The sequence below is a fragment of the Syzygium oleosum genome, unplaced genomic scaffold (assembly GCF_021117445.2).
Source record: "Syzygium oleosum isolate NSW1041296 unplaced genomic scaffold, Sole_v2.1 Sole_v2.42, whole genome shotgun sequence".
Classification (NCBI taxonomy): Eukaryota; Viridiplantae; Streptophyta; class Magnoliopsida; order Myrtales; family Myrtaceae; genus Syzygium; species Syzygium oleosum.
Window position 1 is genome coordinate 1,811,139 of NW_026607526.1, and position 24,177 is coordinate 1,835,315.

General features: G+C 39.6%; 1 protein-coding gene, 1 long non-coding RNA gene and 1 pseudogene across 2 annotated transcripts; all 3 read left to right on the forward strand.

Annotated features, from left to right (window-relative positions):
• Positions 1–325: 325 nt before the first annotated feature.
• LOC130136160 (disease resistance protein RPV1-like) lies at positions 326–6,068 on the forward strand. Its single transcript, XM_056306281.1, has 5 exons — positions 326–997; positions 1,249–1,300; positions 1,798–2,883; positions 3,031–3,276; positions 3,740–6,068. The coding sequence occupies exons 1-5, from the start codon at positions 393–395 to the stop codon at positions 5,240–5,242; spliced, it is 3,492 nt and encodes a 1,163-aa protein (XP_056162256.1). The 5' UTR covers positions 326–392; the 3' UTR covers positions 5,243–6,068.
• Positions 6,069–12,086: 6,018 nt separating this feature from the next.
• On the forward strand, positions 12,087–12,943 carry LOC130136167 (uncharacterized). Its single transcript, XR_008815193.1, has 3 exons — positions 12,087–12,169; positions 12,368–12,439; positions 12,925–12,943. It is a non-coding gene; the product is annotated as an uncharacterized LOC130136167 (long non-coding RNA).
• Positions 12,944–17,229: 4,286 nt separating this feature from the next.
• On the forward strand, positions 17,230–24,156 carry LOC115662156 (disease resistance protein L6-like; annotated as a pseudogene).
• The last annotated feature ends 21 nt before the right edge of the window (positions 24,157–24,177 follow it).

The window sequence follows — 24,177 nt, forward strand, 5'->3', positions numbered from 1 at the left end:
AGGCGGGGGTTTTAAATTTTGCCCGTTGCCAGGGGCTGCCCTGGCAATGGGCCGCAGCAGCAGCAGCATGGCCTGCACCTGCAGGCTGTGCTGCAGCAGCTTTTTTTTTTTTTGGAATCGGGCTCGGAACCGGCCGTTCCGAGCCGGTTCAAAAATTTCTGGAACCGGAACCGGGCCCGTAGGGCACGGCCGGTTCTGGTTCCAAACCGCGGGCCCGGTCAATGGGCCGGGCCCGGGTTTGACCGGGCCGGTTCCGGTCCGGTTCCGGGCCGAAACCGGCCCGTGGCCATGACTACCGGTTATATGTAGATCGAGGATTCGATTACAAAGATTAGACTCTGCCAAAGACAAGAGGCGATCAGGGGAAGTACTCAGCAGATGCAGCAGCAGCGATGGGCGGAGACGTCGCCTCGGGTAGCAGCGACTCCTACTACGATGTGTTCCTGAGTTTCGGCGGACTCGGCACTCCCTCTGTATTCGTCGACTTACTGTACCAGAGCTTGGTTGATGCCGGAATCTCCGTCTTCAGAGACGAAGAAGAACTTCGAAAAGGTGAAGAAATTGGCCAGCAGATTTGGAGAGAGCTCGAAAAACTTCGATCGAGTGCGCCAGGATCTGCATCGATCGTTGTAGACTTTGACCGGGAGAGTCTGGTCGAAGAACATCGATCCGGTGAAGATTTTGGCCAGGGGATTCTGAGAGCGATCGACAGCGCCAAGATCTGGATCCCCATCTTCTCCAGAAACTACGCTTCCAGCAATCGGTGTCTCCGGGAGCTCGCGGCAATGGTGCAGCGCGAGGCGAAATCGGGTGGTGGGAAGACGATCATCCCCATATTCTACGACGTGGAACCTGCTGATGTTAGGCTTGAAACCCCTCTGTACCGCGATGCCCTATGGGTGCACATGAATAGATACATGCCCGAGGAAGTAAGCGCGTGGGAAGATGCTCTTAAACTGGTTGCTTCATTACCTGGATGGGTCACGGGATCTAGCAGGTAAAAAGGCCCAGACTTTGTTACGGGATGGTTTGCAACTCATACATGGTTTTCTAGGATAGCAATGCTAAACTCCAAATAGTACAAATCGATTGCTTCGTTTCTGATGTTACGCTTTAAGTAGAAATAAACTTCAAATAGTTGTTCCGCAGTTCAACAGGAGTGGTTATTGCTTTGTCAGATAGTATCAGCCCAAATGTTAAACTCGCGCCCTTTCCTTTTCTAACTGAAACAGTTCACTTCGGTTGCAGGCCGTCTCACATTATCAGCCAAGCCGTTCAAATAATCGTGGTCAAGCTGGAGGTAGACCGTGTGCATGTGAATAAACTGATATAGAGCTGTCATTTCTAATTGTCAGTAGTTGATCACAGAAGCTGCTCGAGTATATTTTCTTGGTAGAGTGTTCACCTTAAGTATGAGATGTAAGACTATACATGCTAGTCATATATATAGGAGTATGCCTGGCATGGCAAACAACCTTACCTTAGAGGTGCAGTTATGGAAGTAATCGGTCATGATTTTTGATGATTTTTGTATCTCTAGAGAGAGCGGGATAATATTGCAAATGGAGTATTATCATGCGAAGGTTGATTACGCTCCATTTAATGCTATAACCTCACTTGTTAAACAGTCTTAAGTGTTGTATCGACATAAATGGGATCATTTACTAGGATATGACTGGTGGATTTCTGTGTTGTTTCTGAAGTGCAGCAAGATATAAAAGGAAAATTAAATCCAATTGTTACACTTTTTCATTTCCCGCAGCAGCTTTCTTGTTCACAATTTATTTGCTCGCGTAGGAGGTTCGAAAGAAAGATGAAGCAAAAGAACCAGTGGTACTTATTGGCAGCTCATATAGGGAGAGCCCTGTGGGAATTGGCAAACAAGTGGAGGACATGATGGACTTACTTGATTTAGAAGTCAGTGATGTACGAATAGTTGGAATCTGGGGGAAGGGTGGGGTTGGCAAGACGACTCTTGCCAAGGTTATTTATGAGCAAATTTCCTCTCAATTCGACAGTTGTAGTTTCCTTGCAGATATTGGGGCAACGGCGAAACAACTTGGAGGTGTTCGGCTTTTGCAAAGCAAGTTGATGTCTGATGTCCTAAACCGAGAATACGAAGTTGATCAAGTTGCGAAAGGAGTCGATTTTTTTAAAGGAATATTACGGAATATGAAGGTCCTAATTGTTCTGGATGATGTGGAGGTACGGTCGCATCTCCACGAAATTGTTGGAGAGAAGCTTGATTGGTTTGGTTATGGATCCAGGATAATTGTCACCACTAGTAGCATATCTGTTCTTCCAGAGTTCATATCTCGAGGGTTGGCTCATGTTTACGGTATCAACGTGATGAATAATGATCAAGCTCTTGAGCTTTTCAGAAAGCACGCACTGCGAAGATGTCTTTCAGTTCCAGCTTTTGATGAAATTGCAAAGGGTATAGTCAACTCTGTGAATGGGATCCCATTACTTATCGAAGTAATTGGTTCACTCTTGTCCAGAAAAGTAGTAGAAGAACAGATTGCACTTAAGGAGCTAATTTTGCAATTTGGCGTGGATATTGAAAAGATTTTGATGGTTAGTTATGAAGAATTGAGCAAAGAGCAGAGAGAGATATTTCTTGATATTGCATGCCTCCCTGCTGATGTGGATTATCGAATTGCTTCATTTATGTGGCATAATCCCAATTTTCCCCCCTCCGATGGAGATGCTGCACTCCATGTCATGTCCCTGGTAAAAATTGGAAAAAATCATGAACTAGGGATGCACAGGCTGTTAAGGGAGTTCGGCCAACAAATCATACGAAAAGAGGATGATCGAGATCCAGGAACGCGAGGCAGGTTATGCAATTTGGAAATGGCCTGGAATGCAGAGAAGATGGAGGTACAGTATCTTGCGCAATTCTATAGCGGAATGCGTGCCTTACCCTGTTCTCGAGCCTTGGAGTGTTGAGAAATTGTCCTTTCTCTTTAATGTTGACTTATTTAGCTCTTTCTCATTTTTTCTCCACATGATATTTTTCCATTATAGGGGACAGACCACCTCAAATTTTTTGCAGAAGATTTTAAGAGCATGCCAAACATAAGGTTTCTTATCTTGGATTGTGCAAAAGTTGTTGGTGATTTTGCCAATGTTTTTCCAAATTTGAAGTGGCTCCAGTGGCAAGGATGCACCAGAGATTTTGAAGCTACTAATTTTCATGTCGAGAAATTAGTCATTCTTGATCTTTCATGGAGCAAAGTCACTGAAGACTGGGGAGGTTGGAGAAATATCGAGGTAGATTAAGCTTTGTTTATTTCATTAAACTGTTTCCCTGATGAATAAGTTTTCACCAGAAAGCTTTTTATGAAGACTGATTTAAGACGTGACACTTTCCGGCATATGGCATGTACAGAACTGAATGTTACTCTTGAAATACTTAAGGAAATAGTTGGTTGCCTGCCAACAACAATTAGAGGGTGTGTGGACGATGGTTTGTGGAATCTTAGGTTGAGTGAGTGAAGGGGGATGATTTTCTGGTTGTCAAAAGGGTAAGTCATTCTTCAGAATCTAGATAAGCATCGTCTTTGACCTTGAAATCATTTTCCATCAGAAATCTTCCTGAACTATGCCAGGATTGTAAGATTGGTAAACGTATTTTCAAAAATTGTTTTTCTTCGAAACAAACAGAGCCCTAGACTTAATTTGCTCTAAAGATTTGTTCAGTGTCCGAATTAATGTTTCTACGTTATTTTTGCAGATGCCACAGTTGAAAGTCTTGAATCTTACTGGTTGTGCTGACCTATTGATAAGCCCCGACTTGTCCTCTTTCCCAGACTTGGAGATATTGATTCTCGAACGATGTTCTCAACTAATGAAGTTAGATCCTTCCATACGTCATCTAAAACGCTTAACTTCCTTAAATTTGAGATTCTGCAATGAACTCAATATGTTGCCAATCAAACTGGGTGACATGGAAGCTCTTAAGGAGCTCCTTATTGATGAGACTTCGGTACAAGAAATTCCTGTGTCAATGGGTTACATGGAGAAACTGGAGATTTTTAGTGCCTCCAACTGTCTCCAGTTAAGTCACCTGCCTGATTCAGTTCGTGGCTTGACAGCTCTTTCAGTACTCTCACTGGAAAATGCAAAAATTACTCGAATCCCTGACTCAGTTGAAAAGCTGGTGAAACTTCGGATCCTGTCTCTAAAGGATTGTCGTTGGATAGGAAGACTTCGGGATTCAATTTGCAATTTGGGAAACTCATTAGAGGAGTTGGATATAACAGGGACAGGCATATCTAAATTGCCCAATTCAATTACTCGCTTGGGGCGTTTAAAAGTGCTAAAAATGGATTCTTGCTTCATTAGGGAATTGCCTAGAGAAATTGGCAATTTTGCCAATCTTGAAGAATTACATGCTTCCCATTGTAGGAGTTTGAAGGGAGCCATTCCAACTGCTATTAAGAGTCTAGATCGTCTGAGAATACTGAGATTGGGACATTCCAGTATTTCTGGCATTCCTTCGGAAATTGGAAGTCTTTCTTGTCTTCAGACTCTTGATTTACTTCAATGCAACAAGATTCAAGCGCTGCCAGAGCTTCCCTCCAGTTTAACTTGTCTACGTGTAAGTTCTGAGTGGATGAAGGCGTTGCCAGATCTTAAGGATTTAGTAAAGTTGGAGGAGATGTGTCTGGGTGATAAAGATCCGAAGAAGCTCATATGTCCCTCGACACGGATGAAGCCAAAATCCAGATCGAGAGATCTCTTAGTCGTGCGCATAGTACTTCCAAAACTGAAGATGTTAGAGTTGTCTCATTCTCGAATCGGGGAACTGAAACTTAGGCATGATTCCCTCTCATGTACACATCTTAAGAAGCTAGTTCTATCTGGTGTAAATCTTGAAGTAGTGCCGGAACTTCCCTCGTCATTGTCAGTTTTATCTATTCGATGTTGTTCGTCTTTGAGACAATTGCCAGCAGTTCACCATCTGAGGAAACTATCGGAACTAAATCTCATCCAATCTGCAGTAGAAGAGATTAAGGGGCTTCAAGGACTAATTGCTCTGGAAATCTTATATGTAGCACACTGTGAAATACGTAATCTTGATGGGCTTGGCCAATTAAGAGCTTTGCGAAGTTTGATATTGTCAGACTGTGATTCACTTGGTAGATTTCCTGATATATCAAACTTGAAGATGTTGAATGTCCTAGTAGTCCAAAGATGCAGGATGATATCTGATGTTGAAGGCCTCATGGAGTAAACCTCCTTGGAAGTGCTGCATGTTAGTGAATGCGAGGCAAAAAGCACGCAGCAAGTAAGAAGTGCATATAGTACCCAAATTTACAACTCATTTGACTGCAAGAAGTGCACCTCTTTTGCTCAAGCTCAGTGAGTAGTTAAGAAAAGCACCTATTTACCGATGTTCTTTTACACATCACCTGTGGAGAAAGACTTATGAGCCTTGTATGTTTCATACAGACTCTTCTTCATGATATGATGTTTCTTGGGTTCAGAATAATCTGAGAGGCAACACTATACAGATTTTGTCTTTAAACTAGCCCAGAGTGCATGAGTTTATTACAGCTGGGGAACTCAAAATCATCAGTTCCATTGTCCTGGGACTGACATTTGTATCGAGAACATTTCAATTGTTTTCTTGCTGATGTAATGCGTATGACACCCCAGATGACATGGATGCCCCTCTACTCAAATGAAAGCATCCTCACAATAACTACCAAGAGGGACATTTATCTCAAAACAGATGGCACAGAGGGCAAGCTGGTTAGAAAGGATCCAGTAATGATTGTAAGTGGTTATTGATTTTGGCTTCTTATTTAATCTTGGTTTAAGATCATAAATAGGTTGGTTTTAGGTAACGTTTGTTCAGCTTGAGCTTTATGAGTTGGTATTGGACATCAGTGCACAGTTTTGTTGATCCTAGGTCTGCTTCTCCCCTTTAACCTAATATGGCTTATCCCAATCCAATCATTTCTGAGTGCCCGCTGTTTTTGGCAGAATCTTTTGTAATTTGACTCCGTGAGTAAGTTTGAGTGGAGAGAGTGAATGGAGAGCAGGGAATTCTAGTATATTCTCGTTCAGAGCGGGAAGCGTGCGTTGAGCCTGGAGGGAAAGGTGTTCTATGAAACGAAGAGCTCGCTGGGTTAAGTTTGGCATACGGCTACAGGGAATTCAGAACAGATGTAAACTGAACGAAAGCTGGTGAATGGAAGATCTCATTGGTTTGTGCTGGGGGACAAGAATAAATATGTTATCAGCAACAGCTTCTCGCCTGTTATTAGGGAAGAAGCTTCAGCATTATGTAGCAGCCGAGGAGCACCTGGGGAACTGGCGTTTTATGTAAATGGTTTATGTAATACCATATGGAGATGGAACTTTCGGGTAGGTTTTCACTGGCCAGTGGGCAGGGAGGGAGGGAGGGAGAGCAATTATAAACAATTATAATTAATTTAAAATTCTTCGCTTCGGGTTACACATCGAAATTAGAATATGGCTAATTTAATGAAAAATTTGGTCCTTGAGGTTCCTCCCAAGCTTTCAAAGTATAGTAGAAATACACAAATCTTGGATATCTTAGACAAATATGGTAACAGTTTGTTTCCCATTTCAAAATGGGTTAATACTACAAAAAACTCAAAACTGGTTTATTTATAATAATTTTATTTCAAATTATTTTTTTGATCACAAAAATCCTCAAATTGGTATACTTGTGATAAATTTATCCTGAACTATTTTTTTTATCACCAAAAACCCCAAACTGGTACATTTGTGATAAATTTATTCTTCGTTAGTGTCCGTTAAATTGAATTAATATCACGGAAAGTCACAAATTGATAAATTTGTGACAAGCAAAGGGGTAAAACCCAAAATCGGTACACCTGTCAATTATCACGTGTCATTAAACGTAGCAATTTGAAAGTAAAATTTAACGAAGGATAAATTTATCACAAATGTACTAGTTTGGGGTTTTTGATAGTCAAAAAATGAGTTCGGGGATAAAATTGTCACAAGTGTACCAGTGTAGGGTTTTTTGTGGTAAAAAAAATAGTTAGAGGGTAAAATTGTCACAGATGTACAAGTTTGGTGTTTTTTGTAATAAAAAAAATAGTTTGAGATAAATTCGTCATATGTGCATCAATTTAGGGTTTTTCCTGATATTAAACCTTTCAAAATCCATCCTGATGTGGAGAGTTTCATTTGGGCTTGTCTGGTTATCGGGAGTAAAACCAGCTGAGTGAAATTAGGATCATGATTCTCTTTATTGCCAATGTTTGGTGAATTAGAATGAGACTGAATGGAAATGAAACTTGAGAAAGAAAATTGTTGCATTATTGCATTTTCGTTACTATGGAGTAGTGGTGGTAAAATAGGCCTAGAACCCATATTTGATAATGCACGTCATAAATGAGTTGCATTCAATTTTAGAAACAGACTTAACTGGGTCATAAATAGGTTTCTTAACAACTTAATAAGTCTTAAATGATTGATAAAATATCCCATGTGAAAAATGGAGAACAAACACATTTCTAACCCATATCAGGTGGACTTAATGATTTCGGGCCTATTTTATTTTATTTTTATTTTTGTCAAATTTTTGAATTTTTTAAATAATTTTATTTTTTTTTCTACGAAATCTGAGTGACCAGCGAGGGAGGGTCAGGAGATAGGAGGCCCTCGCCTTTGACCGGTGCGGGTCATCTTAGAAGGAAAAAAAAGGAAAAAGTAAAAAAGAGAAAGGAAAAAAGAAAATATAAAATATAACAAATTATAAAAATTGTCAATTAGATTTGTATTGTATGGTAGTGTTTTAGCAATATGATTTTTTTAAAAAATCATAAGAAATAATTTTTTCTATATTATATTAAATATGAAAGTATTTTAGTAATATGAGTCTAGTTGAGTATGAGTTGAGAAATTTGCATTACAAATAAATTGGTCATCAACGGGTTAAAATGGGTCAATTTAGGTTAGGTCATTTATGACCGACCCAAACCAGACCTTACCTACCCATTTGACAGGTCTACTATGAAATAAGGTCGTGGAGGTAGGTGAGAATGAGCGAGAACAAGGACAAGAACAAGTCAATGCAAAAGACGAGTAGATAATGGATCTTTATAGCTAACCGTTGGTTCGGTAACTTTTATGAACAACTGTAACTTGGTAAGCACACTTAGCTCATTTGCTTATATCTTTAGAAATTTGAAACAATATTCAAATCATATAAAGCTATATTCCAATTTCGATGTGTCACCCAATGTGAAGAATTTCAAATTACTATCAATTCTCATCCCTCATAATTCATTTCGATTTCCTTAAAATCTTATTTTGATCGTCTCCTTCCTTTTCCAAAAGAATCCAAAATCAAATAAAACATGGGCCGCACTATTTCCACAGCTTGAATGTCGAAACACACAGCATTTTGATGGTGATCAGACAAGAATACCCCTAGAAACCACCCCCTTTTTTTGTTGAACACGACGTGGATGACCGCTTGCAGCCTTCCGCCATTCCTCCTTCGTCACCGTAACGAGCATAACTTAAATGTGCGTCTTCCTGAACCACTCTGCTCTGTTTCTCTCTCGGCTCTCTCTCCATTGATATGAAGAATCCTCATCTGCTCGACCTTCTATGCTCAATCCGAGAATGTAGGCTTTGAACGCATGTATGGTCAGAGTCCCCTTCCAATCAACCAAACCTTGTGTGAACAAGGCCTCGGAATCGGAGGGAATTTGGTTGAAGATGAGGAAGTTACCTAAAAAGGTAAATGCTAAAGGGTTAATACAGCAAAAAATATTAAGTTGGTACACTCGAGTGTACCATTCCTTACGAATATGTCGAGTACGGGCCATTACACTCAAGCCAATAATTTATGAGCTAACTAAAATACTTTAACTACTCTTTACCATATCAATTCTCCGATATGTAATTTCTTTTTAACATATTTCACATATATGCACCTTTGACAAGAGGATTTTGGGGATCCGATCTGTACGGATTCTTAAAAGGACCTGGTTTTACAATTCTTTTATTGAGAAAGGAAATCCTCCAATGGTGACATTACAAGTGATGTAATTTGCTGTGGCCCCACTATCAAGAACTGTTTTTCTTGTCGCCGTAATTTGTTGTAGCAGAAGTCAAATAAGGGTAGTTCTTTTGTTCAATGTAAAAGTTGTGGTTGCAGGAGTATTAGTTGCTGAAATAGTCGTATAATTTTCTTTATAAAAAATTTGAAGAAGGTTACATATTTTACTTAAATTGTCGGGAAAACCTCCATATGCTATTTGGAAGATGGCAAAATAATCTAATACTAAGAAGTGCTTCATTGTTTGATAGATGCAGATTGTGTTGTAAATAGGGTCGTCGAAACGAGTGAGTGCTACGCTGTTATTAAGGGTGAACAAGATATTAGATGCCAAGGTATCTAAAAGTGGGATGAACATGAGTAGAAGGCGAACAAGTATGATGGAATGAGGAGTTCATGGGAATTTGGATGAACCATGCAAAGATTAACAGCTGAGGAGAACCAGGAAAGTCAATATGCTTGGAAGGACCAAATGATAGCAGGTAAATAGTCACATTTCAACATAAAGCGTGAAAACCTTGGAAGAACAGTTGGCAGAGTCAGCTCCCGCAATCAATAGAGTAGAAGACATGCCAAGTGCTTCTATTATCTGGATAAGAAAACCTGGACCTCTTTTTAATTAATTTGAAATTCAAATTAGAGGCAAATGGCTAGTTTCAGAGTCTAGGAGGTTCATCGAAGAAAACCTGGAGTTGAACAGGGCAGTTTACTTCCTTTGTCAATGAGACATTTAAGGAAACCTCACTTTTGTTAATGAGAAGCAGACTGTATAGGCAAACTGCACGCCGACAATTGTGTTTCCACATCCAACGGCTCTTGGATGACCTTGAGGAGCGTCCAAAGGCAACTTTGAAGATTGGAAGTTTTTAAAAAAGGATTCAAAGCTTGCTGAAGGACTTGGAGGAATTTTTGAAAGTCATCTTGCTCTCTTTTTTGTCTTAAATTCATGTCGTGCTCACAAACTGAATATGTTTGTATTTGTGATTCTCTCAGAAAGTGCTTCCTCGCTTATTGTAATCAGTGATCAGAAAGTGTTAGGCTGCGCATGGCAATCATTCTGTGTCCAGGAACAGATTCTAATCGGAAATGATTCTTTTTGATTCTGTGCCCGGTAACTGATTCTGACCATTTGAAGGCGTTTGGTAATGGCCCAAAATTTCTATTCCTGAAATAGTAAAAGAACATAAATGCGTTTAGTAACGGCATAATTTTTTTTATTAATAATATTTTAAATATTTTAATATTTCTTTCTTTTCTTTTTTTCTTCTCCTTCTTCTTGGCCATGACCGGTAAAATATTTTTTAATTAATAATAATTTTATTAAAAATAATTTTTTTTATTATTTTTGGTCATGGCAGGTAAAATTTTTTTCATTAATAATATTTTTTCTTTTTTTTGGCCATGGCCAGTAAAATATTTTTTATTAAAAAATTTTTATAAAAAATATTTTTATTGAAAATATATTTTTTATTTTTTTTGCCATGGCCGGTAAAATATTTTTTTATTAATAATATTTTTTATTAAAATATTTTTTTCCTTTTTTTTGGCCATGGCCTGGTCGCCAGCCATGGCCGATAAAATATTTTTTTATTAATAATATTTTTTTTTCATGGCCTAGTTGTTGGCCATGGCTGGTAAAATAATTTTTTTTCATGTCCGGTAAAATATTTTATTATTAATAATATTTTTTATTAAAATATTTTAATCTCGCCAGATACGGCGAGGGTGTTCCTCGCGCCGGACATTAGAAGCTACATTAAAAACCAAGAAAAAGAAGAAGAAAAAAAAATTGATTCTCATTTTTGTTCCCAAAATCAAGAAGCTACTTTTTTATTTATTCTTAATTCTGCTCTAAAACTGATTCTGGGCACAAATTTGCAAGAATTTATGCCCAGAATAAACAAATTTAACAAACGGATTTCTGTTCCAAAACTGATTCTGGGAACAGAAAAATATAAATTTTCACTATTTGGCCAGTTGCCAAACAGACCCTTAGTGTTATAAAGGTGCTTGCAATTTCAAAAATTTATCTACTAGCTTTTTAGCTAAAGCAGCACCTACTTATATATGTAATATCCTGAAGATTATCAGTGGACACCAACTTGATTCATGGCTGTTAATTCGGCAGAGTGAAACGCAGACTTAATACAAGCTGAATCACTATAATTTTACTTGCATGATTTGAAACTCAACACTTTTTTATGTTTGATAGAAGTATCCTCCATGCATAAATTATTTTTGCTTTCGCAACAGTTTTTTTTTTTTGTCAAGTTTCTGCCAAAGTTTATTTGCAAGTATTTTGCAAAAAAAAATATAAATTTATTTAAGAGAAATGGAGTGTCAACATTTGTAGAAGTGAAATTTCAAAGAACAAGATGCCAGCTTAAAGTTTGGGGTAAATGTGTAGTTGTGTAACCAAAAGGTACGTGGAATTGCACAATTTTTCAGATCTTATTAACAAGTGTCTTGAGTAATTAATTAGATATATATTTAATAAAGATACATTCAATTTTTTAAATAATGGTTAAGCATGTCACGAAGATAATCAATGGATTAAAATATATTTTGTATCAATTATTTAAGAAATCAACGAGTACCTTGATACTTTTTCCCAAGAGCAAGAATTGATAAGGGCGCGAATGGTAACCATTCTGCTCCAGAAATTAAATTCTTGCCAGAAATTGATTTTTGGAAGAGAAATCTGTTTGATAAAACATGACTAATTCTGCTTCAGAAATTTGTATGCGTGTTCATCTCATTTTGCATCAGCTGATTTTGCGTGTCATACTAACTGTTCGATAAAATTATTGAGTCAAGTGGTGACGATGACCCTGCAACGACCTTGTTAAGTGAAGTAAAGGAGATTCTATTATAGTAGGAAATCTGTCAAGTGAAGGTTGTGACAAATGAATGCAATCTGTTCGCAAGGCTTATATATTTTTTCACTTATTTTGGCAGGCTTGCTGCTTTGTGCTCCAAAGTTGGATCTCAAAGAAGTTTATGACTGGATGGTAACATGTTTTTGTTGGGGAAATCAAGCAATGTGGTGAGGAAGAAGAAGTTTCTGGCTTTCATAATTGGCTTCAAGTAACCTATCTAGCAGCATTTTCCTTTCTTTCTGTCTTAGACTTGGAATCATCTCGCATGTGTCTTTCCACCGTGACAGAAGTAAAATATAGTGTATGATATGAACAAAGTCCAAGTTGCAGTTTTTTTTTTTTTGGTCTGAGTTGCAGTTCAGTTTTGTCTTATTTCTTACTTTCTTTTTTTGTCCTGCCTGTCCAGTTTTACCTAGAAGAGGCAAAAGGAAGAGTTGATTATCAAGGATACATTTTTCCTCGATGCCGTGGGGTGATTGTAAGTAATAGCAATCCTATCATATCTATCTGTAATTTAGGTCCAATATTAATTGGTGATCACCCAGGCTTTAGGGTATATGTTCTACTATAACTGGTTGTTCTATTTTGCATGTTTTTTTCTGTTAGATTCTCCTCACAACTGTACTAAGCGTTCCCTTTTAACATTGAAGCACTGTGACATGCTGCATTCTGTGGAGATCCTTTTCTATTGCAATATGCCTCCATATGCAGTGCATCAACAGGGTATTGTTCAGTACGCTCTGTTTTCCATGTTCTGATCCCCTGATTTATCTAAATGCGAATTAACAATTACTGTATTTCCAAGTGGAGCGGAGCATTTTGCCTTCTGTTAATATGGTATATATTGAATGAATTAATGGGGTAGATTACTCTTACAATTGATTCAGGAATGTTTAGCTAACGTGTGATCTTTTACTTAAGTGCATTTTCAACTACTAATTTCTCTCGTCATTGCACTTGCAGCCGGACTCCGAAACCCAGTTACTGTGTTCCATTACTGTGTTCTTTTCTTAATTCAACCTGGCATGTTTGTACAACGATGCAGAGGCCTTGTTTAGTCATCTGTCGTTGCATAGTAACAGTTGCGTAGATGATGGTTTCGTTGCATAGTTTTGTTGATAGCACATAGCAATTATTGGGCAATGATGGCTTTTGTTGATTCTAGAATGTTAATTATTTTTGCTGATTGCTAGATGTCTTCGTCGACGGATTCTAGCCACACAAATAGAAGGAAGAGATCCATTATGTGTGGTCACTTTAAAAGGCTTCCATGTACAGACAAGAACCAAGAAAAGGCTGAATGTTTATATTGCGGGGTCCACATTGGTTGTTCTAATACTCAAGGGACTAGTTCAATGCATCATCATTTAGATAGATGTAAGGAATATTCATATGCAAACATCGAGAAAAGGCAAAAAAATGCCTCAGGTCAACCTGTTGGGGTTGGTAGTTCACTATGGAAATTTGACCAAGATGCTAGTAGAAAAAAAACTAGCGACCATGTTCATTCTTGGTGAATTGCCCTTTAAGTTTGTAGAAAATGAGGGTTTTCGGCGATTTGTGTATAGAATCCGGCCAAAGTTCTCAATCCCTACGCGTAACACGTTGAGGAGTGATTGTTATGCATGGAAAGAAGAAAATTGATGAAATATTTTGCCGACACATGTCCTAGAGTTTGTTTGACGACCGACACATGGACCTCTTGTCAAAATTTGACTTATATGTCTCTCACTACTCATTTTGTCGATGCTGATTGGAAATTGCAAAAGAAAATCCTAATTTTTTGTCAAATCCCGGGTCATTCTGCCGAGATAATAGGAAAGACGATTGAGAAATGTTTGACTGGTTGGGGGATTCAAAGTATTTTTTCCATCACCGTGGATAATGCAAGTTCAAATGATTTAGGAATTCAATACTTGAAAAGAAGACTTAACTCTTGGAACACTCTGGTATTAAGAGGTGAGTTACTTCACATGAGGTGTTTTGCTCATATATTGAGTTTGATTGTGAGAGAGGGGTTAAAAGACATAAATGATTCTATTGTTAGAATACGTTCGGCTATACGTTATGTGAGGTCTTCTCCTGGGAGGTTGAGGCGGTTTAAGGATTGTGTTGCACTAGAGAATATTGAGTCCAAGAGTCTGGTATGTTTGGATGTGGAGACTCGTTGGAACTCGACATATATGATGTTGCAGGCGGCTTTGAAGTTTCAAAAAGCTTTTTTCTTATTGGAAATTCAAGATAGCAAATTTGTTGAAGAACTGTCCAAGGCGAAAGGGTTGCCTACTAGTGATGATTGGGATTATGCCCGTCACCTTCTTCCTTTCCTGAAGTTTTTCTTTGATACGACTTCAAAAGTTTCGGGTTCTTCTTATGTCACTAGTAATGATTTGGCAAAGGATGTCTATGGGCTTTTTGGGATGATTAATGAATATTGTGAGAATGAGGATAAAAGTTTGCAGGAAATGGCTAAAAGAATGAAGACCAAATTCAGTAAGTATTATGGCAATGTGAACAACATCAATCTTAATTTGTTCATTGCTTGCATACTTGACCCTCGACATAAGTGGGAATATGTGAAATGGTTGATTAATGATGTTTATGAGAGCAAGCAAGCAGAAATTTTACATAATAAAGTAACATCATCGCTGACATCATTGTACGAGCAAAATCACACTGGTAAATACCTGCAAGGCAACTTGAGATTAAAGGGTACAAGGACAGTAAATGTGTCAAAGTCTTCCGCGGTTGGTGCGGATTTTATGACTGCAAAGTATCTTAGCCAAACGGGACAACAAATTTTGGAAGAAAAATCTGAATTGGATAAATATTTGGAGGAACGATGTGAACGTTATAGCCCCGACTTTGATATCTTAACTTGGTGGAAAGTTAATTCTTCAAGATATCCTATCCTCTCTTCCATTGCTCGAGATATTTTGGCCGTACCAGTCTCGATTGTAGCATCAGAGGCCGCATTCAGCACGGGAGGTCGTGTACTCGATGTCTTTCGTAGCTCCTTGACCCCAAGAATGATGGAGGGTCTTATATGTGCTCAAAATTGGCTACGATCCTCGCCACTTTCACTTTCAATTGAGGATGACTTAGAAGAACAAGAAAATTTTGAGTCAGGTCATAAAACATAATTGTGGAATATTTATTCTTTTCTATATTACAATGGATACTTAAGTTCGCATTTTGATTGTGAAGTTAATGCAGAGTGTTCAACTACAATTATGGAGCCGAATTCGATATCGGTTTCTCTTGATGATTGATGAAGTTGGAAATTGGTACTTGCTAAACCAATTTTTTTTATTCTTATTGCAAATTTACTTTTTCATATTCAGATTAGGCATTTAGCAATTGTTGTCTTCTTCGTTTCTTACTTGCAGGTTGTATAGCATTGGAGCTGCTGGGTGGAGTTGCTTTGGTTTGGTTTGCTTTGGAGTAGATTTGATCCACTTTTGGTGGAGTTGCTTTGGTTTCTCTTTGGATCACTACGACTATCAACAGAATGCTGGCATCCGGCTAGTGTTAAAGAAGTTGTTCATTTACTTGAGCTGATCTATACAGAATGCTTCACAAATTGTACTGATCAGACTAATCCTAACTGCTGTAGCAGTTTCTATCGTCTGACTAATTCTTTGCTGATTTCAGATCTTAGGACAATGTTGAAACATCCAATTGAATTCAAATGAAATGTTTGAATAGTTATTTGACTGGACATTAGAGACATTTTCCCTTGAGATCACTGGTTTGTCATTTTTTCTCTATTGGGCATGGGTAGATGCAAGAGTGCATGATCATGGGCCTGCTCAAAAGTAGTTCCAGCAATCGCACAATATGGAATTGACCCTACCACACCAGAAAACAAGAAAAGGCACGTAATTCATGCTTTGTGTAAGCCTCTTTCAGAATCTCTCTTGGGTTCTCAGGAGAGTTTATATTCTGGTGCTGCCCTATGTCTAAAAGCCCTTGTGGACTCTGATAATTGGCGGTTTGCATCAGACGAGATGGTCAATAGAGTCTGTCAAAATGTCACTGTTGCTTTGGAAGAGAAACCTACTCAAACTAACTCGCATATGGGTCTTGTAATGTCATTGGCAAAGCATAATGCCCTCATTGTTGAAGCCTATGCAAGACTGTTAATACAATCGGGACTGCAGATCTTGCATACTGGAATTTCCGAGGGGAATTCTCAGAAACGATTATCTGCCATTTAGATGGTGAATTCTCAGGCGAACAAGACAACCCAAGTTCTGTTTTTGGGGTGTCCTTCTTAAGAGAAGATGTAGGTAGTCAAGCAAAAATCTAAAACACGAACCCGACCTGAACACGACCCGACCCGATCGCACAGCTATATCATGTTCGGGTCTTGTTTCGGGTTGGGCCAAGCAAACATATGCATTGTTTCGGGTTGGGTCGGGTATCATGAAAACCTGACCCGACCCGACCCGTTGACACCCCTACATGTGAGGTTGACCCTCGCCCGCCCAGCCCAGGTAAGGGTGGCCCTCGCCCGACGCTGGCGAGGGCAGCCCTCCGCCTGAGGACAGAAACCTCCGCTGGCCCCAGCTATGGCCGGCGGAGAGAAAAGAGGAAAAAAAAAAAGAAAAAGGAAGAAAGAAACAAAAAAAATTTAAAAAATAAAAAACGAAATTGCCCTTGTTTAGATCGCCGGAACGGTCACGTGCTTGTCGGCCAATGGGCATTTGACTAGCCGGCGAACTCAGGTCCTTATTTGAGACTAATTGGGCACTTTGGATCCTTATTTGAGATTGATTGGGCACTTCAGGCCCTTATTTGACATTATGTTAATTTTGGATCATTTTTGAGAAAATGACTTAATTTTGAGTTTTGATTTGAAATTTTCCCTAGAATAGTACTACTAAACGCCACGTCTAAAGTGCGGATAACTACACAAGTCTCGCTTGCCCGGGAAAGACGCTAGCAAGAATGTGGGGACGACGATTCGACACACGTACACGAGACCGACATAAACATCTGATCCGAGGGGCAGTTTCGACATTTCGCCTTTTCCCCTTGTGGGGTTCGAGGAAAATGACGGGAAATTACGAGGAATTTGGAGGATTCAGTCAGTAAAATTGACTTCTGCTTTTTTTAATTAGGAGTCGTTAAAATTTCAAGACCTTTTAAAAAAAAAAAAAAGTTTCCCGACCTTCGAATTTAAAATATTTCGTAAAAAAGTGAGCAAAGACCACACGACCGGCGGCCGTGCTTGGTCTGGTCCAAATTGCGCGTGGCACGCGGGCGGACACGGAGAATAGGATTCCTTTTCGGCAACGCGGCTGATATCCTGCAATAACCTGCGATCGCTTCTGCAGAGCAGGCCAGACCTGTGAGCGAGAGAGGGAGGTGATGGACTCCACATCGTTTGTGTTGGCTCTCGCGTTTTGCTTTATCGCCGTCGCTTCCAGGTCGCCCACACAGCCTGTAATTTTTATTGCTACGGTTGCTCTTGCAGCTATTGCCAGCGCCGGTGCTCGCAAGAGGAGAGAGCCGGTTAGCTCCGCCTCTTCTTCTCCTTCTTCTTCTTCTTTTCTTTTGTATTTTTGGGTTTTGTCTGTTTACGGACTGTTGATTTAGCTGGTATATGCTTAGACCTGCATCTTTCCTTTGGACTGCAATGAAGGATTTACTGGAACGTTTCTTGATCTTGACTTGGTCTTCAAATCAGCTGCATCTCATATCTTTTTCAGAAAATCAGCAATGAGCCTAGATCCAATGGGGTCAACTCTTCTTCTTTTGATTTTTTTTTTTCTAAAGCAACTCTGTTGTCTCAGATTAGAACATCCTAGTCAAACCAGTCAGCCTTATGCCTCTACTTTTTGCTTTTGCAAGTCTGCGCGGGAATTATCTAAACTGCAGTGGTTGCTTGTGATAGAGTTCGGTTCTTTCATTTTACAGGATTTGGTCTCTTCACCACCACTGCCACCGTCGTCGTCTTCTTCGTCGTCATCGTCCTCCTCCTCATCATCAAGAGCCAATTATGACGTGTTCTTGAGTTTTAGAGGTCCCGATACTCGTCAGGGATTTACAGATTTCCTCTACACCAGCCTGAAAAATGCAGGGATCATTGTCTTTAGAGACAATAATGATCTTCGTCCTGGAGAAAAGATCCATGATGCATTGGTTCAATCCATAAAGCAATCCAAGATATCAATACCTATTATCTCCAAGGATTATGCATCCAGTCGGCGTTGTCTCAAGGAATTGGCACAGATGATGGAATGCGAAAAAGCAGACACTCACCTGATCGTGCCCATTTTCTATGATGTTAACCCTACCGACTTAAAATACCAACGTGGATGTGTTGGGGAGTCCTTCCGTAAGCATGAGAACCGTAAAATTGATCGTGAGGTCATTGCTAAATGGAAGCAGGCTCTCCGAGAGATTACTGAGATGTAGGGATATGATCTGCGGAATACAAACAATGGGTAATCAACTTTTTACTGTCCTTTTAATGTTATTAGCTTTAGCTTTATGAGAATTTTGCCAAGCACAATGTTTTCGAAATCATAAATTGGATGGGACTAGATTCGATAACGAGGTAAATGTACTTCCCATACCCTTCTTGTTGCCCACTGCATTGTCCTTGTTGGTCAATTTAGTACGGTTTAACTGGATTATCTCCTTCGTAATTTTCATAGACTGTTGTAAGTTATTTTGTAATCTCATCAACGATTCCTCATTTTCATCATTCACATTTGGCAGGCATCAAGGTGCACTCATAGAGATAGTTGTTTCGTATATTCTAGAGTTGTTGAAGAAGAATGATTTAGATGTGACTGATGGTTTAGTGGGCATTGAACCCCACGTACAGGAGGTTATGAGAAAGTTTGGTGTCATCTGTGCCAATGAGCGAGCGACGGAACTATGTGACAAAGATGTACGTGTTCTTGGAATATGGGGCATGCCAGGGATTGGCAAGACTACCGTTGCAAAGGTTGTGTACAACAAAATCCATCATCTCTTTCAACGTTGTAGTTTTCTTTCAAATATTCGAGAAAATGTTCAATCCAATAGACTCATGGGCCTGCAAGAACAGTTAATATCAGACCTCCGAAAGCAAGAACTTAAAAGGCTAAGTACTCGTGACGAAGGTACCAAAGTCATAGCAAATTCATTTAGCAATATGAAAGTTCTCATTCTCCTTGATGATGTGCATGATTTTGACCAAATCAAGCATTTAGTTGGGGATCTACGTTGGTTTGGCCCAGGGAGTAGGATTCTCATGACAGTTGGAAGAATTGATGTTCTTGATGATTATGGGGATGGAGTGGCTGATAAGTATGAGGTTGGAGAAATGGGGTCTCATGAAGCTCTTCAACTTTTCCGCAAGCATGCTTTTGGTGGGTATCCTCACGAAGAGGAGGATGAGTATGATTCTCTGTCCAAAGACATTGTTGACACAACCGGAGGGCTTCCTTTGGCTATCGAAGTAACAGCATCATTCTTGCATAAGAATAAGGGGGAAATACAAATATGGCAAGATACATTGGATAGACTAAGAATAAAGCCAGAAAACAAAGTCCAAGAAGCGATTGAGATAAGCTATAACTCTTTAGATATAGAGACGAGAAAGATATTTCTTGATATAGCATGTTTTTTCATAGGAATGGATGAGAGAATTCCCTCATACATGTGGCGTGCATGTGAGTATTATCCTTCAAGAGGAATCAAATTTCTCCGTGACATGGGTTTGGTCAAAATAGGAGAAAACAATGAACTATGGATGCACAATCAACTAAGAGAATTTGGCAGGGAAATTGTTAGGAGGGAAAATCCCGATGATCCTCAAAAGCGCAGTAGGTTATGGAATCACATTGATGCACTTTCCACGCTCAATGGAGAGGAGGTAAACTTTTCAAGCATAAGATTTTTTAGTTTAAATACAGTCGACAATCTTTAAACACACTGCCTTTTCTTAATTTTTCTTTCCCAAAATGAAGTGTGAATGGCTATATTTCATTTCCCTTTGTATTTATTCAGTTCCCTCGATTTGCAGAGTGCTAGAAAGGTGGAAGCCCTTGGTCTCACATTTGATGAGGGCCAAAGTGAATGTTTTAGATGTGAAGGATTTGGCCATCTACGGAGCTTGAGGTTTTTGAGACTGGACAAGGCCAATGTTGGAGAGAGTTCTCAGAATGTTCTTTCAAATTTAAGGTGGCTTGATTGGCAAGGGTGCAGCCACATCTCTGAACTACTTATTTTCCATATGGAGAACCTTGTCATTCTTGATCTATCTCGCAGTTTGGTCACTTGGAGATTCACAAGTATGGGGACAAATCCTGAAGGTAAAGTGTATATTTGCTTATGTATTCTGGGATTATTAGAATAGCTAGCACCAACTGAGCCTTTTCTATCCTCTTTTCTTGCAGAAGGCAAAGGAATTGAAAGTTTTGAACCTAAGTAGCTGTCGTAACCTGAATGCTTTTCCAGACTTCCATACATCGATGTATGTAGAGAGATTAGTCCTGGAACGTTGTTCCGTGTTATCCGGAATTGGTCGGTTGGTAGGTAATCTAAAGAACTTAGTCTCCTTAAATCTTAAGTTACGCAGATCGTCGAGACTTGCCGCGAGCGTGTGATATGAAAGCTTTGGAAGAACTTCGATTGATGGAACTGCCATTAGTGAGATTGATTTCGAACCAGCCTCCATGAAGAAACTTAAGACTCTGAGCGCTTGCCAATGTAAAAACTTGGCTCATATATCAGACTCTATTGGTCACTTGGAATCTCTTTTGCATCTTCGACTGGATGGTGCTGCTATTGATAGCATCCCAGATTCTATTGGATCCTTAAAGAAACTTCGGAGCCTGCTTCTAGGAAATTGTCCGAATTTACCTCAGCTTCCTCATTCCATTGGGAATCTTAAGTTACTGGAAGTCATGGATCTATCAAGCACCAAGATTGCTAGATTACCTAGGTCTGTCAAGCATTTGAAAAATTTGAAAGTGCTGAAGATGGAGAATACTCACTTAAGAGAATTCCCCCAAGATATAAAAAATCTAGAAAGGCTGGAAGAGATAGATCTTTCACAATGCAGGAATCTGAAGGGGCAGATTTACTGTGATATCAGTGAATTATCCTCATTGAAAATCTTGAGATTATCGTGTACCAAGATTTCTGGCCTACCCTGGAGTGATGGCAGGTTTTGTGACGAAGAAACCCTTTCATTGCTCTCTCATCTCCAACAACTAGATTTAAGTGAATGTGACCAACTTCGGGCTTTGCGAAGACTTCCATCTAGTTTAAGCATTCTTCGCTGGGGATCCAAAAAAATGAGGACGGTGCCAGACATTTCTTACTTGAGAAACTTGAAGGAGCTGTACTTGGGTGATCGTAGTGATCCAATGCAGAATTCTTCCTCTGAGCCACCACAAATTGGATGGTTAACTAGACTAGCGAATCTAGAAACCTTGGAGTTGTGCCTCTCAAAGATTACCACGCTACCTGAAGATTTTAGTGAACTTCAACTTAGAAAACTCGTTTTGCACTACCCAAACTTGCTTGACCTCCGAGAGCTACCCTCTAGCTTATCGGTATTGTGCCTTCAGCACTGCATCATTCAAGTTTCACAATTTTCTGCAGTGAGAGGTCTGTCTGAATTAGAACTCGAATGCTGTCGCTTGGCAGAGATTATCAATCTTGAAGATTTGAGGCTATTGGAACTTCTGAAAATATCCCACTGCAATGTTCAAACAATTGATGGGCTGGAAAATTTGCCTCGTCTTAGAATGCTCACTTTATCCAACTGCCCTTCATTGACCGAATTTTCAGATCCAACAAATTATACATTTGAAATCGATATGTACAATTTCTGCGGAGAACAATAGCCGGCAGTTATGTTGCTCGCACCTCTGGTCAGAATATTGTGGAAATCCCTTCAAGAATGATACCGACTTATGAGTGAAGATCTTGCTGCACAACTGATATTCGGTCTATCTTCTATCTTCGATAAAAAGTTGGAGGCTTTTCTGAAAGGTAAATTTTGCTACTTTTTGCTTTCCTCGACTTGAACATATGTACAACTCCATGATGCACCAGTCGGTCGTTTTCTCTTTTGGCTAAGACACTGCCTGCGGTCAAATTTCTGTGCAGTGTGCACTCCACCTCGTGGGCATGGAACTTCTCTGTTGGAAGGCCCGACCTTGTGGGCTTGGACAGGCAAGTTTGTGCTTTGAAATCTTTTGCTAGCTTTTGATTCTAATTTCTCGATTCTTTTATTTTTTTTATTCTTTTAGTGAAAACGCATAAACGGTAACTGGATCACAGAACTAACATAAAACTAACAAAAAAAAGATTGTTATTAGATAATTCAATTTGCCAGTGCTTTGTGCATGAAATCATGAAACATTTTTGGCATTTTAATTTCTTTATTGTTCACTCGTTTTTGTCATTCAGAAGAAGTTTGGGACAGATTTACTAGCAGTACACCGGGTGGGCTGGGATGGATACTCAATATCAGAATGATACTTGGTGGAGGAGGAGAGATGGCTGGCTCTTTTGTTTGAATGGGAGATTTGTAGCCTTGAAGCCCGGTGGGTGCATGTTGAGAAGATAAGCCGATGGGACTTGAGCGTGGACGCGTGCAGTCGCATACTGCTCCTTCCTTTTGGGCAGAGGCTTGAAAGATTGACAGGGGAGTTGCAGCTGCAGCAAGCGATGTCGGTGTCGGTAACTAAAAAGTAGCAATAATAGCGCATTTCCCCTATCTGTGTGTCGGTGTTGCAACGAGCGTCAAATGGGCAATCATTGTCTGATTTCTGTTCTGATCAATACACCGATCCCGAGTCCGTATCATGCAACTTCGATCAGGCACTGCGTTTTTCCATCAAACATTGATGTGCTGCATTTTCCGCTGTGCTCGAGCTCTCTTATTTGACGGCTTATTATGCGACGGTCATATGATGTTAGCACTTCCACAAGCCACAATAATTCGTTTGTGTTTTTCAAAAAGGATTCGCCACCATAAAAGCTTATTATACTATATTTGGCCATGTGATAGGGAGAAGAACTCACATGCTTCTGTTCTATGATGATCGTTTTCTCTCTTTTTTCTTTGCTATTGAGAATGGTGACTCGTGGTTGATTTTCCTGAGGAAGCCTCCGAGATGTATCTGGAACTAGAATACATCATAGGGTCATCTTGTCATCTTAAACTTCTGCTCTAATGAGGACAATACATGTAGACTATATATAGAGAGAGTGAAGAAAAAAACATCGAACTTTTCTTGCAGGAGAGAGGAGATGCAGAGTGCTTTCAGGTACCTTTAGAATATGTTGTTTGATATGGATTTCAAGTATGGATTTCTACTTTGTCACGAGAAATATTGGAGCATCTTGAGTATTACCGTCCGTTGGCCGCGCAGATGCCTTAAATATTTTCGTGTTTTCTTCGAGCAACAGCCTTTGGCTGCCAAGAACACTGCCTGTCATGACAGCCTTTGGCCGCGCAAACTCCTTCAAATTTTCTGAGTGACTGTAGTTTGGCTTTTGGCTCTGCTCGGAGCGACGACCATGTGCATGGAAGCTCTACACGGTTGAAATAACTACATAAGCAAACCTTTCCGGCAGTAGATACAGTTATTTGTGATCGATTCATCGAGAAGATCTCCGGCACTTGCATTTAGCTGCATCAATTATATGTACCGACTGTACCAATCTATAGCTCATGCCGGAGTAATCTCACTTTATCATGTGCCGTTCTATTACAGTAGTACATGAAGAAGAATCGCTCCTCTGTGCTGAAGATTGACTTGAAAGGATGAAACCCTGGAGAGCGAGTCTCTTGAATGAAGTTTGATTTCTTATTCCTGTCGATAATACGCCCGTTTGGAGTTCTGAAAAATATAATGGACCGCGCGAAGCTGGTCCAACGATAAAGGGTCGAACAACCTCGTTAGACGAAGCGATTAGCAAATTCATGAAGTAAACCTCATGGCCAAAGTCCCATCTCTTGGTTTCGACCCCTGCCATATTAATAGAAGGTACGATCGTGCAAGAAGATGAGGAAGATCAAGAAACTGTGAATACAAGAACTAAAGGAAGACGAAGGAATGCTCAACCACGCCGAGACTCTTATTGATTTTTCGTTTGATCTTTCCTTTGGGTTTTTCGCAATATCTTTCAACATTATCCTTTCACTTTTATGTCTCGGTCCGTTTCTTCAAAGGACTGTTTTTCGATTTTCCG

Excerpts from the sequence above, each read along its gene's own strand:
- LOC130136160 (XM_056306281.1), top strand. The coding sequence starts at position 393 with ATGGGCGGAGACGTCGCCTCGGGTAGCAGCGACTCCTACTACGATGTG. Across the intron at positions 998-1,248 it reads TGGGTCACGGGATCTAGCAG|GCCGTCTCACATTATCAGCC; the intron begins GTAAAAAGGCCC and ends CTTCGGTTGCAG. Across the intron at positions 3,277-3,739 it reads GAGGTTGGAGAAATATCGAG|ATGCCACAGTTGAAAGTCTT; the intron begins GTAGATTAAGCT and ends TTATTTTTGCAG.